This window comes from Antechinus flavipes, chromosome 1, assembly GCF_016432865.1.
Source record: "Antechinus flavipes isolate AdamAnt ecotype Samford, QLD, Australia chromosome 1, AdamAnt_v2, whole genome shotgun sequence".
Classification (NCBI taxonomy): Eukaryota; Metazoa; Chordata; class Mammalia; order Dasyuromorphia; family Dasyuridae; genus Antechinus; species Antechinus flavipes.
The window spans coordinates 695,470,726-695,485,210 of NC_067398.1; the positions used below are offsets into that span (position 1 = coordinate 695,470,726).

Here is a 14,485-nt window from a genome sequence, read left to right on the forward strand (position 1 = left end):
TTGCATTACAAAAGCATTTGTCCTATTTATTCTTAAACAAGAACTTTTGGCTGCTACAGTTTTTACAAAGCCTTAATTACTTGAATAGGCTCAGCTGTTGAGGATTATTTTTTTTTTTAAATGAAGATAATTTCAGATTCAACTAACAAATCTGATTGGCACATAACTTTTCAGAAACATCTTTTGTTTGAGGAAAGTGTGATCATATCCACATGGAGAATAAAACCAGAAACCCTTAGTCATGTCACACGCCTTTGTTACTCAAAGAGATTATAAAAAACACCATTTCCTAGAGTCCCTACCCATGTTTTCATTTGATCTGTCATTTTTTCAGGCTTGAATATTAAAACACAGATTATCAAGGAAGAATAAGTGAAAGGTTAAGTGTTTATTACAGTATAAAGTGGAGGATAGTGTATACAATGAGGCAGTCTGGAATTCTTCTATTCATGCATTATGTTGGTAACAAAGGCTTGAATGTTAACATTGAAGATATTTACAGAGCTAAACTTTTTTTTTTACATACATCCATTTATGATGTGGTACAAGTTATTCTTTAGAAATCATGTCCTAAAAACTAAATACATTCTTAGTTTACAATAAGCTTGTAGCAAATTTACGTATCACCAAATAAGATTTTAGTTCTTAAATGCATAATACTTTTAAAAGTCACAATTTTGTGGCTTCTGAATGCTTAATTACTTGATTAGAATAAGGGAATGAAACAAACAAAAAAATCACCAAAAGGACTGCTTTAGGATTTTTTATATTCAATTCGTTCTACTTTCACATCATCTCCAATAAGCTGATATACATAAGTGACAACTGTAGAAGCCTGGATGTCCATCAATACGAATGAAGGAATGATGTTTCTACAAAGGGAAAAAAAATGGTTAACTTTATGTTTAAAGCAGGACTATTGCTATATAAATTAACATTTTCAAACTAACAATTTAAAAATAGTATTATTCAATGATAAATCTGGTTGTAGATCCTCAAATTAAAAAGGTAATCAGTTCTATTAGATGATAGTAGTTAATGAATATGAAAAAGAATTCTCAAAAGATGAAATTAACAATCACATGAAAGAATACTCCATGTCACTAATAAATGAAATGAAAACCAAAACAATACTGAAGTTTTGCCTCACACCCAATAAATTTGCAAAAATGTTGGAGAGATTATTGGGAAGACAAGCACACTAATATATTGCTGGTGGAACTGTGACTCAGTACAACAATTTGGAATTATAGAAATAAAGTGACTTAAATGTCCAAACCTTTTGATCCATTAATTTCACTACTAGGTCTATATTCCAAGGTGGCTACTGATAAGAACAAAGTCTCCATAAAAAGCAAAATATTTATAATAGCAAAGAACTGGAGGCAAAATAGGTATCTAATGAATGGGAAATAGCTAAACAAATTGTGTTACATAAATGTAATGGACTATTTCGTATGCTGTTAATAATGGGTATGAAGAATATAGTATGAAAACTAAATCTCTGATGCAGAGTAAAGAAAACAGAGCCAAGTAAACAATATATAAAAAAATATAACAATGTGAATGGAAAGAACAAAAAAAAGTTATAAAATTACAAAGAACAACACGGCCTGAAAGAAGGGACATAAGATACCCCTACCCTATTCCTTTTTAAAAGTAGGAGATTCATGGTAATGTTTTTAATGTATTGTTTACTTTTGTTCATTCCCCCCTCCCCCCCTTTCCTTTTTTTCTTTAAATATATTATTTGGAATAAGAAATAGTTTACTGGGGGAGTGGGGATGAGGATAGGAGTGACCCTGGAAGAAATTCTGGTGATACAAAGCCAAAAAACAATCAATAAACATTTTTAAAAATAAAGTTTGCAAAAAAGGAAAAATAAGTTTCTAGGCAAAGAAGAATCAGTATTATGTAAATGGTTACTTTTCTTCTTCTTTTGTGAGTTCGGGTTAATGCTAATAAAGCACTGACAAACAAAATTAATATTATTACTCACGTTTCCAGAGCATTATATGCTCCAGTGGCAGATCCTGGATTAATGTAGAATTTATTTTCATGTTCAAAGGCCTCAAATTTGTGTGTATGTCCTGAAATGAGAATGTCCACATCAAACTGCCTTTGTAGCAATGCTAAGCTGGCCATATCGCCCCATGGAATTACTTGATGTCCATGGATCAAACCAATTTTGAACTGCCCAACAGTCACCACCTTCTGTTCTGGATAATTCAGATTCTAAAAGAAAAAAAAAACATATAGAATGCACACACATTTTAGAAGTACTGACATTTTTAAAAATCGGCATTTTTCAATAAATTAGCAGTACTATGTCTCATGTTTATATATTTATTTTAGATACATTGCATTTCACTTAGTAGACACTAAATAAATTTTATTGTTTAAAATTTATTAATATAATAATAAATATTTTAAATATTTATTAAATATTTTAAAGGTTTTTTAAACATTTAAAAATGTAGGCTGATTAATAGAAATTGATCTATAATGCTGGATGTCTCCAAGAAAAAACAAAAAAGGGCTGATTAATAATTTAGAAAAATGAACTTGAACATTATATTGTCTTTTTCTCTATCAAATTCTCTTTAAAGCAAATTTGACCTTATAGGAATCAGAAACTTGGTCGAATAGGACCTACCAGGCTATGGCTCTGACTAGGTATCATTAAAAAAAAAAAAAAAAAAAAGGAAGTCAGGTAAAAAGGGGAAGTAATGTGAATGGTAAGCACTGTTTATTAAGAAATAAGGTGAAAAAAGAGACAGATTAATAGGGTGAATTCAAGAAACATCACAAGTTTGGCAGAAAGGCAAGGTACAACAGGTATGGGGAACTTCAAGTTCATACATCTGTTGAGCTGCCAAAAGCACAACATTTAATATAATTTCACTACTGACCTTAATAACTTAGTTCTTCAAAAGTTAAAGGAACCAATAAGAAAGAATCCTGTCTTAGATCTGGTTTTTCACCAACTGGAAGGAATTGGTTGCTAGGGTGAAAATGATTGAAAGCTTGGAGGGAGAAAGCAATCTTTCTAGGAGTTCATAATACAGTATGGGGAATCTGGGCATAGTTTGACATACTAGATTTTAAGAGAGCAGATTTCAAAAGGGTTTGGAGAATATTACAGATGGTCTGCCATAAGGGTTAGGAAACTGTCCAGAATGAAATTCTGATAGCACAAAAGTTCTGATGAGGAATAAAAATGAGAGTTTTCTTAAAAGACTGATATGGATGCAAAGACAACTCACTAACTGAGATATTTTTTAAAATGTACATAATATGGAAGCAAGGGAAGCTAACAAGATGATAAATAAAAAATATATATAACCTGGCCTTCTAAGAATAATGTCAGGGATGCTAAAGCTCAGAATGAAGTAAGGTTGGCAAGAAAAGCCCAAGACAAAAAAAAGGGTTTTAAAAAGTCATATGAGGAGCAGGGCAGAGGAGAAAAAAATTCAAAAATAAAGAGGACCACTGAGTGAATAGGGTGATTTTATAAGCACAGTGAGTAGATGAATTCTCATTTTGCTTCTGGGTTGTTGTTTGTTTTTTGCCAGGGAGAACTTTTGGATTGGGAAAGACCACAACAAAGCTAATAGAGAATTTATTGCCAATATTAGTGAGGAAATACTAAAGAGCACTCAGCAATCCTTGATAATGCATTCCAGTCATCTGGCCCACAGAAACTATTTATTAGTCAGTGTGGTGGGAGCAAAATACTAATACTCTTTCCTCTTCCTCTATGTAAATCAGCTCAATTTTTCCTTAAAAGGGACTGAAATTACATCAAGATTTAGTTGGCTCAGTGCTCTAAAACTGCGGACAATAATGGAGCTTCCTGTGTCCCTGGATATAAAATAGCCAAGGGACTGGTGCTACTTTCTCTAGTTTGTGACTAGAGATCAGCAGCTTAGATAACATGTACTCAAATGAATCAAAGATAAAGCCTAGATAAACATCTCTTCTCTATTCCAACTGTCTTTCCTCTCTTATGGCTAAGTAAACTTTCTTTTGCTAACTGCAAAATTGCTTACTAGTGACTCATTTTGTTCCAATTTCAGAATGAAACTATCCAGGGACCAAGATGAGTCAGGCCCAGCCCATAACACACTAAAAGAATTGGCAGATGTGACCGTTAAATGATTGCCTGGAGAATAAAGTAGGGATAAAAATGTTACAAAGTTTTTTGTTTTGTTTTAAGGGAAGAGAAAGGATTGAGAAAACTACAGTATGGAACAATAGCTTCACTTTGATTACTGGGAAAATGCTAGAATGTATTATCAAAGATAGTGAGTAGCTAGAAAAAAAACAGCATGATTTCAAAGAATCATGTAGAAAAGAAAAAGAAATGTAGACTAGATAGTACAATCAGAGCTATTTGGAACTGAATAATTAGTTTCAGAGAGTAATCATGAAAAATTCAATACCTAACTAGGCAATTTTCAGTGGAGTGCTTCAGAGATCTGTGCTCAGCCTGATTCTGTTCAACACTTCTCTTTATCAATAACTTAGTCAAAGAGCTGACATGCATATGGCAGTCTCCCCCAGTCTCTTAAATCCTGTTCTTTTTCTTGGTATTACTAAATATGCCTGCCTCTCTGGCCAGGCCATTTGATTTAGAGACAATTGAAATGATGGTTTTGAAAATAAGAAGCTTAAAAAAAAAAAAAAGAAATGATGGTACATTCAGAATGAAAGCAAAACCATTTTTACTCAAAATTAATTTTAAGAAGGTTAGTCAAAATTATGTAAAAAAAAACTAAATAAAAAAATAGTAAAAATACATCACCTCATCAAAGTCTCCTCTAACAATGTGAACATCTCCAGCGAGAGTCTTTAGATAGTCATAACTTTCTTTGGTACAAAGATTTCCAGTGCAGAGAATGTGCTGAATTTTTCCAGGCACCAGCAGTTTTTTGAATTTAGCTGGCAGACTGTTGCATCGGTGGGGGATGTGAAGATCTCCTAATACTAACACCAACTTATTAGGTGTCAGGGTATGAAACAATAACATATATTAAACAAGATGTTGTATGAGGGCAAACAATATTCAACAGATAGCAAAATAAAACATAACAAAAAAGATTCAAGGATTCAAGAAAAAGTAGAAATCATTCTCATTCAATATAAAATTACCCTTAAAAGGAATTCATTGGTCCTCCTCAGCTCCAAATTAAGCAGGTTTTGTCTTTGTCGCAAATCTTACACAATGCATGTATTCCACATAGAGAATAAAATGAGCAGTTTTGTACTGTTCCATTTGAAAAACTCTTTAATAAGCTAAAGATGAAAAGTGCAGGATAAAAATCCCTTCTTCCTAGCTGTGGAATATGGCATTTTTTGAAAACCTGAATTATCAGAACGCTGATAGGACACAATGTCCATGTTTTGTACATTTCCAAAAGGACTTCAAGATGGCAAAGGAGATTAATGCAATTCCACAAGCTTTCCTAATTGACCAAGCTTATTCAAAAAGATAAAATAAGAAAATTGTTATTATCCTAATAACAATAATAATGCTTTGAAAAGGTATAAAAATACTTGCTACTACCAGGGCTATGAAAAAACACCAATAGTAAAACTGATAGTTTTACATCATATTTTTCATTTTCCTTCTCATCTGTTTTATCTGCTTATTTACCTCATTTAAAATACCTAAATGCAAAATAATATATTTTCATAATTTTTCAAGTATACTAGTTTCTAAAAGTTAACCACTTTATTTTGTTAAGCTAGTAATCTATAAGAGAAATTGATTATAATTAAAACATAGCTTCAAAGATAAAAGAAAAGCTTTGCTGTTACAAGATTAAAAAGTAAGAAAACAATCACCATAATGGTAATAGTCATGAAATGTTATTTTGATTTTCCAAAGATTCCACACAAAAAGCTTTATTTCTTTTTGTCCCCTCATGAAATATCACCAAGGTCTTTATAAAGGCAAACTTATATGTTGCCTATAAGACCATGAAATCAATTTATTCAAGTAGATGCAAAGAAATCAATTGTCCTCTCCTTTCAAATGCTAATTGTAAAACTATATATGTATGTATGTATGTGTATATATGTTCATATGTGCACACATAAACTCTTTTCCATAACTCAGAAAGGACATTTTAAAAATTCGTTTCTAAAGTTGTTAAAGAAAATACTAAAATTTTCAATGTAGTATAAAATACACATAGGAAATCTGAGATGTGTGCTAACACTTTGGTCACCACAAAGTTTGTAAATTAGTTATTCATGCAAATTAAAATGCTCACTGAAAGCAGCTGGATTTCATTATGCAACAAAAAATCAAAATAGCTGAAAAGCAAATGAACTGTTACCAGACATGGGAGTGACAGCAGAGTGACAAGGGTTGACAATATTTCCATGCCATTATTTTTTGTTAAGGAAGCTTCTTTTTGAAAAAGAGAAGTAACATTATTTTGGGTGGTGTAATAACATAACGGCCTGAATCCACTGAATTGTTTCATCCAGATCTTGGGGCACAAATGCCAATAACCACCTGCATATTTTTGCCCTCTCTGAAGAGCATACAAAAGCGTCTAGGGACCAAACAATCTTCACTCTAAGAGGGCAGTTGGTCCCCTCAGAGCAGGGTTGAAATACATATGAGAGGTAATGTAGGACATTACATTTGAGAAATAACAAAAATAGACGATCATATAAAAAAGATGCCTAAACTCCTCAAAAAAAAATCACAAAAGGTTATGCTCCCATAAACACTTCAAAAATATATATTTAGGTAAGAATAGACTATTTACTTTAAACAGATTAAATGCTATGTCTGCATGATAATTTCCTTATATATATGATCTCAATGAGCTAACATAGGCTACAAACTACAGTATGTTATCCTCAAGGTATACTACACTTGAACCAGAATAAGTCTGGAAACAAATGTGTCATTGTTATACAAAATGAATTCAAAGTAGTGGCGAAGTACATTAGAATCTTGTTATAACAATATCTCCCAAATTCATGATATGGGATACAGTAAATGAAACAATGTTCTAATGAATATTTCTGCCACTCTAAGTACCAAGTACCTTTGAATACATTTCAGCTTATCCCTAAACTCACATTTCAAAAAGTTATGTTATAGCAAAAGTCTAATCTATTTTAAAATAGAAGTTACAGCTAATGACAGCCTACGAACCAATTAGTTAAGGTATCTGAATGTAGTCATTTACCTCTCCTTGACAGACAAAATAAGGGTAAGAAACCTAAGAATAATATACCCACAATAAAAATTCAGAAATCTGTACCTCATTAAGATGTTCTAATAGCTCTGAGTCAGTCACCCACCACCAATGTTAGTAGGAGCTACAAGAAGAAACTTACTCTGTGCCCAGCCTGATTGGAATGAAGAAGTTGATTGCAGACAGGGGAATGAAAAAAAGGGTGAAACATGACCAATGTTAAACAAAAGAAAGCAAAAGAAAATAAAATTAAAAAACCTTTAGCCAAATAAATATGCAAACTGTTAATGAATTCTGAGTGTTATGAAGGAAAATGTTAAAAAAAAAATCAGCTTTGCTCACACCGTGCTCAAAATGCTATCAAAAGAAACCATTTTAATCTTACTAAACTAGTTTGGAGGTTAGTTTTTCCTTTTAAAGACTATGCTACAGATCCTTTCCAATATTCTTTTTCCCCAGTGATCCCCTACATCTGTGTTCCAGATTTATTACCCTTAGCTTTCAGCTCAATCTAGACTCTGAAATGGCAAAAACGGAGACATTCCTATCAATGGTCACATGAATGGAACCTGTGTTTGAAGATTCATATGGGGCTAAGTAATCAATTATGTCTCTAGAAGGTCCTAATTTAGCAATACCATAATCTTGAACTAATGGTATGATTCCAATGGTTGCCAAATTATATTGAAGCCAGATCTGGATCCCTTATCATACACATACATACTATGATGAAAGGCAGTGTTGTGCTGTGAAATGGGCACTGCTTCAAGTTCAGCACTCTATCATGTTCTGGCTTAGTAACTATGGGCAACTCATATATATTCAGTGTCACAGGCCAACAGTTCTCAAATTTTTGAATCTCAAGACTTCTTTAAACTTGTAAAAATTGTTAAAAACAATGAGCTTTTATTTACCTATTGATATTTAGTATATGCTAGAGTTTTAGAAATTAAATTGATAATTTAAAAAAGTTTAGCAATTCATTAATATCAATAATAAAACCCATTACATGTTAATATAAACAACATATTTTTATGGAAAAACTTTAATGAGAAGAGTGGCTTTTTAAAAACACCTTTAATGTCTGAATTAATAGGAGACAGATGGATTATTATATTTGTTTTGCATTTCAACCCATTACAATATGTTGTCAAGAGTATGAACAAAATAAAGCCTCACGTAAATATGTAGTGGGAGAAGGGAGGAGGAAGGTTTTAATATAACAATGAAAATAATTTTGACCTTGGGGACTCCAAGGGGTGCATGAGGCACATTTTGAAAACTGGGGCCAGAGGTAATTCTCTTTTATTTTATGTGGTAAAGAAAGTGTCTACCTAGATTCATAAGTATTTCTCACCTACGAGGTTCCTAAATCATCATTGATCTAGTTTCTATTCCTTTAAAATCAGGAACAAGTTATTTAAATGCCTTTTGAATTTAATCCAATTCAAAAAACATTCATTAAGTATTTGCAACTTTCAGGTAACTATAGGTATTTGGAGTTACAAAGAACAATTCTCCTCTTTAAATAGGATAGGAGTGGAGGAGGAAGATCATAACAAAAACAAGGAAAATATGTCTAGCAAAGTCAAATCTTTCCCACATATAAGCTTTTTGCTCCCAGAATTTTAACATTTATACTAAGTATGTATGTGATTACTGATTTTCCCTGTCTTCTGTGGCAAATGAAGAGCTTCAAAGCATAAAAGTGATGGTTAAGGTTACAATGAACCTTATATTAATTTGTCTTGTAGCTTCAAATAAAAAAGTGATGTTCCAATTTAGTTATCTAAAAATGCTATATGCTCATTTTCTATTAATGTGACAAATCTACTGTACTTATAGATGTAGTGCTTACCTATTAGTTTCTTAGATTTATGACTTTGAAAACATGAATATGGTTTATTTCTTATTTCCTCTCCCCCATGAAGAGAACTTGCTTACTGTTATTGTGCAATGTTATTTTTCCTTTCATATCAAAGGAGAAGTACACTAGAAATAATATAAATTACCACCATTAACTTAGCACCTTTGTTGTACAATGAAGAAATAACACTAAAAAAGATTTATAATGATTATAAGGTTAGAATTTAGAAGCAATTCAATTTGGGGTTAACAACCCAAACCAGGATAAAGACTAAATCTGAGTTTAAAATTCTGTCAGCCAATTTGATCTTCAATCTACTTTCAAAAAAAAAAAAAAAAAAGCAAGGTAGATTGCATACATCTCAGCAAATTTAAAAATGCAAGTGATATACACACATGTGTTGGAAGATACAATTTAACCTCAAACTGATACAAATAAAAAAAATTTCTAGGTTGCTCTAACAGACCCTAAAAAAACAAACAAAACAAAAACAACAAGGACTTATGTAACTTTTTAATCAAATGAGTGAAAATCTTAAAATGATAGAGTTGTCAATTATTATAATCATCAATTTAAGAAAAGTCTTAACTTTTTTATGCCAAGGATCCACCTTTTTGTAAAACCAGTAAAGTTACAGACCTTTTGTCAGAATACTGTTTTTAAATAACTGAAGAAAATGCTAAAATTTGATTTAAAAGCAAGTGAAAATAAAGTGTAATTTTCTTCCCAGCCATCTTCAGGGACACTTTAAAACTGACCTATTGTCCCCTGGTGATCCAGGAACTAAGGTTATGAACCCCTGACTTGGGAAGACTAGAATTTAATACGGCTTAATACCTACTAAAATTAATCTAAACTCCCAATAATCAAAGGCATCTCACAACTCATCTACTTTAGGACGCTTTTAAAATTTTTTTGTAGGATTCTTTTTTAAAACATTATTATCTGCATTTCAATATAATTTGTTTCCTGTAATACTATATGTTTTAACTTATTCATTAAAAACACCATTCTCAGAAGGGCTCCACAGGAAAGCCAAAAGGTTCATGAGAAGGTTTCAGAGAACTCCTGATTTGTCCCCAATTCCTTATTTTCACAGGTGAGCAAAGTGAGGGTCTGAAAAAGTAATTTGCCCAAAGTTACCCAGGCAGAAAGTAGCAGTTACCAGGAGATCCCAGGTGTGCCTCAAATCCTATGCATCTTCCATTCTAAGAAAGTCCCTTTTTTCAAAGTATTTGAAATGGAAATTGAAAATTGATTTCTGCCTAATACTCAGAGCAACTAGGTGGCTGGCTCAAAGGATAGAGTGCAGGTCCCAAAGTCAGGTGGACCTGAGTTCAAATCCAGCCACAAACGTACTTGAAAGCAGAATAGCCCTGATTAAGTCACTCATCCCCAAGGGCCTAAATAAATAAAATACTTGAATATTCGGCTAATGCTGGTAGGCATTATCTCGGAGGCTTTGAACAAAACCGACTTTTGGGGGAAGGCATATGACAGGTTTGAAACCCCTTTCCGAAAAGGCCGCTAAGGCTTCCAAGAGAATTTCAGACCCGGAAGGGAGCAGCAAGGTTAAGAATGCTACATGTGGAATCAGAGAGGTTCGGGGTTCGAATTTCAGCTCTGCTCCTTCTATTTCCCCCCGATTGGGGTAAATTATCTTTAAAAGCCCCGCCTGTTCTGATTCGATGACCGAAAGGTTTTAGGGGCCCCTGAATGGTGGGGAAGAGGCTCGCCTGCGGTTACTCTGGGGGAGACCAGACCTTCCCGACTTGAGGTTGTCACGGATAGGCCAGAGGCCGCCGGCCCGTTTCCTTTCCCAGCCCGTTCATTTTACAGATAAGGCCCCGGGAGTGCCTCTGGCTGAGTGGTCATGTGACGCGGCGGACCCCGGCGTCCGGCCTCCCCGCCAGTGACCCTCGGCCTAGGACTGGGGGCACAGGTCTCGTGACTCGGGAGAAACTGCTGCCCGGGGAAGGGCGGTCGAAGCGGTGCAGGGAGCTTGTCCCGGGGCCGAGTAGGAGACACCCCTTCGGCTCCGCTCCCTGGGGCCACGCAGCTCGGGCGCCCGGGCCTGACACGGCCGGAGCCGGGTGCGGGTTCTCCTTCCGCTTCCATTCCCACTACCCGCGGCCTCCGTTTCATCCCTTCGCCTCCACCCGCTCCCCGTCTCCCTCCTTGCTTGGGACTACTCCTCGGGACACCGCTCTCACCATCCTGTCACCGGCCCCGGTCCGCCACAGCAACCGCCGCCACCGCCTCCTTCCTCAGCTTCCCTAGGAACCCGCCCACCGAGAACTCGGCCAATGAAAGCGAGTTTCAGCTCCGAGGCGGCGACGGCAGCCCGGAGAGGTCTTGATTCCCTATTAGGCGAAGCGTCAATGCGCGAGGAAATAGCCTGCCGGAAGTCCAGGGAGGAGGCCGACCCGGAAAGAGCGGGAAGCCCGGGGCACTTCTGATCACGAGCTAGGCGGAGACGCTCGCGCTGAGGAGGTCTTCTTGTGACCATACCCTCTGCTTGGAGTTTCCTCACCCCACCTTGGAGAAGATGAAGTGTGAGATGGACAACCATCAAATGAAAGGTGCCGCCGCCAACCCAGCCGCCTTCCGAGCCCAGTGGGAGCAGCCACGGGCCGCTGCCTCAGTTTTCCCCTCCGTAAAATGACTAGGGTCAGATCTGTCAACTCTCATGCAAAACCTGACCCAGGTTGGGATTCTGATCCTGCCGCTGTCATGCTGTGTGTTCTTGGGAAAGTGGCGTAACACCTCTGGGCCTCAGTGTGCCTCAAGTGTAGAACGACTACTTCGGACATTCCGTGACTTCTTTCCATCTTTGAAGAGTGATGGATTGGGAGTCAGAGAACCCAGATAAAAATCCTGCGTCTGCAACCCCACCTAAAATCTATTTAGTCTTGGACAAGTGGCTTCCTTTCTATGAGCCTCAGTTTCCCTCTCTGTAAAATGAGGGGAAGCATTGATTCTCTTCCTTTATGGCGTCTTTCAACTTTAAATCATGATCTTGTAGCTGAATCCTTCCTCTGCCATCAGTGCTGTTTGTCTTTGAAAATATAATAGCTGTCATTTCAATCAACATTTATTAAGCACCTACTGTGTGCCAAACATTGTGTTAAACGAGACAAAAGATAGTCCTTAATCCCAAATAGCTTATATCTAATGGGGGAGACAATATGCAAACAAATATATATAAAGCAAGCTACATACAAGATAAAGAGGAAATAATTAAAAGAGAAAAAGGGTGGTCAGGTTGGTACCATAGTAGACAGAGCAGCAGGCTTAGAAGCAGAAAGACTCATCTTACTGAGTTCAAATCTGGCTTCAGTTTTGTGACTGGACAAGTCATTTCACTCTCTTTGCCTCAGTTTCCTCATCTGTAAAATGAGCTGGAGAAGGAAATAGCCACCCATTCTAGTATTTTTGCTAAGAAAACCCCAAAGGGGGACAAGAAGAGGGACACGACTGAAACATAACTGAACTGAAAAGAGTAAAGGCTCTAGAACTAAGGAAGCTTCTTATAGGGGATGGAATTTTAGTTTGGATTTAAAGGAAGCTGGGGAACTCAGTAGTCAAGAGTAAGCAGAGCTGTTCACCCATGATAGACAGCCAAAGAATGTCTGGAGTCCATTAATGGAGAGTCTCGGAGGAACAGGCAAGAGACCACTATCACTGGATGAAAGATTTAAGTTTTTCAATTTTACTTCTGAGCTTCCCAAAAGCTCTTTGAGGTATCCTAGGTATTATTATTCCAGTTTGACAGATGAGGAAACTGAAGCTCCTGAAAAGTGATATGACACAATTAAACAGACATTAAATGTGTGAGATGAAATTCAAACTCAATTCTTGTCATTAATACTGTCTCTGTCAATGGAAAGGGACCAAGGACACTTGGTTTAAAATCCCAGTTTATCCATGTGTAGTAAATTTGGGTGAGTGACTTTACCTCTCTCTAATATTGAAGGCAAGTTCCCTCATTTTCCTGATCTGTAAAATGAGCCTCCCTAATATCTAAGATCCCTTCTAATTCTTAAGAGCAACCATTTTTGAATCAAAAGACCTAAATTCAAATCCTGTGTTTGCTAGTTATTGGTATTCCCAGGAAAGTTACTTTTCTTCTCTGTGCCTTGGTTTCCCTCTTTGTAAAATGAAAGGATTAGACTAAATGATATCTAAAGTACTTGCATGTACTAATAGTCTTTGATGACCTGAACTGAGTTTAAATTTTAGCCTTGCTTCTAATTCATGTTTCCTTGGAAGTTATTTTTCTTCACTGTAAAATCTGTAAAATGTACTTCATGAGCATTAAGTTTCTTTACAGCTCTAATGTTCCATAAACCTATAATCCACAACATAGTGGAGTGGATAGAGGCCTGGGCCTTAGCAGCAGGAGGTGTTCAGATTCTACCTCTGATAAATAGTGGCCCTATAATCTTAGATAGTCACTCACCCGCTCAGTCTTCCAGGCAACCCCCAGGCTAAAAGTTATGAATGAGTTGCTTATCTGTATGAATGAAAGTTGTCATCACTTTTGGAGTTATCACTAATGAAATCATAAAGCTAATACATTATGCTAACTGGTTTCAAAACCTGGCATCTAGTAGCAGGACTCCTTGGCCAGAAAGAGACAACCTATCTAGCAGTTTTAGAGCAGTTCCATATTTCAGGGCACTGTTGAGGGAACAGAGATACACATTTCAGACTGATATGAATATCGGGGAGTAATCTCTTGAGACCAAAAGCAGCTTCTAGGACTGGACATCTGGCAGCAAAGAAGAGAGTCACCTATGGTATTAAAAGAAAGCTAGTCCTGGCAATTGAAAGTCAAGCTGTGGAGAAAAAATTCTAGGAGCTCATCTGAGCACCCTGTCCAGTAGAGACATTATGTCTAGGGAAGAGAGGGGAAAGGAGAAAGCTTTGTGGAAGAAAAGACATCAAGTCACTGAAATTCTAGATTTGTGAGTTGTCTTGGCCACAGATGTTTCTTACAAGCATTCTTCCAAACAATGCTGAATGTATTTGTAGAAGAGTACATCCACTCTAGTGCATCTAGTATGGGGATATTATTAGTTTGTAGTTACTGTACTTACTAATCATTTTAGTAGATAACTTTGCTAAGAACTAATTATATCTGCTGGCTAAATTAAAAGGAAACACACTGGCAGGGACTTGTGAGGTATTCTTTTAAAAGTAGTCATCTACAATTCCAATAGACTTGAGATGGAAAATGCCATTCTTATCCCCAAGGAGAACTATGAAGACTGAATATGGATAGAAGCATATTATTTTTACTTCTTTATTTGCTTGCTTTTTCTTTCTTGTGTGTGTGGTTTTTTTTTTTTTTCCTTCTGTTCTGATTTTCTTTCACAGCATGACAAAT

General features: G+C 35.9%; 2 protein-coding genes across 5 annotated transcripts in view; one reads left to right on the forward strand and one right to left on the reverse strand.

Annotated features, from left to right (window-relative positions):
- Nucleotides 1-369: 369 nt before the first annotated feature.
- Nucleotides 370-11,408, reverse strand: VPS29 (VPS29 retromer complex component). 4 transcript variants are annotated; one of them, XM_051972770.1, is made up of 5 exons: nt 11,307-11,324; nt 7,369-7,380; nt 4,808-4,999; nt 2,000-2,235; nt 370-872 (listed from the first exon to the last, which is right to left on the reverse strand). In XM_051972770.1, exons 1-5 carry the CDS (start codon nt 11,307-11,309, stop codon nt 755-757), a joined length of 561 nt encoding a protein of 186 aa, XP_051828730.1. In that variant the 5' UTR covers nt 11,310-11,324; the 3' UTR covers nt 370-754. The 4 variants fall into 4 exon arrangements, with proteins under 4 accessions (XP_051828730.1, XP_051828731.1, XP_051828729.1 ...); XM_051972771.1 differs by lacking the exon at nt 7,369-7,380 and having other exon boundaries at nt 11,307-11,408; XM_051972769.1 differs by lacking the exons at nt 7,369-7,380; nt 11,307-11,324 and having other exon boundaries at nt 4,808-5,661.
- RAD9B (RAD9 checkpoint clamp component B) overlaps nt 11,400-14,485 on the forward strand; it is a 46,044-nt gene continuing 42,958 nt past the window's right edge. Inside the window, exon 1 of the mRNA XM_051975917.1 lies at nt 11,400-11,535. Within this exon, the coding sequence (XP_051831877.1) occupies nt 11,400-11,535 (136 nt within the window). The remainder of the gene's footprint in view (nt 11,536-14,485) is intronic.

Bases quoted from the DNA above. Each gene is read 5' to 3' on its own strand.
- VPS29 (XM_051972769.1), bottom strand. From the start codon at position 5,032: ATGTTATTGTTTCATACCCTGACACCTAATAAGTTGGTGTTAGTATTA. The intron at 2,236-4,807 runs GTGATGTATTTT...TTTTTCTTTTAG, and splicing joins TTAGAGGAGACTTTGATGAG to AATCTGAATTATCCAGAACA. The intron at 873-1,999 runs GTGAGTAATAAT...TTCCCTTTGTAG, and splicing joins GCATATAATGCTCTGGAAAC to AAACATCATTCCTTCATTCG.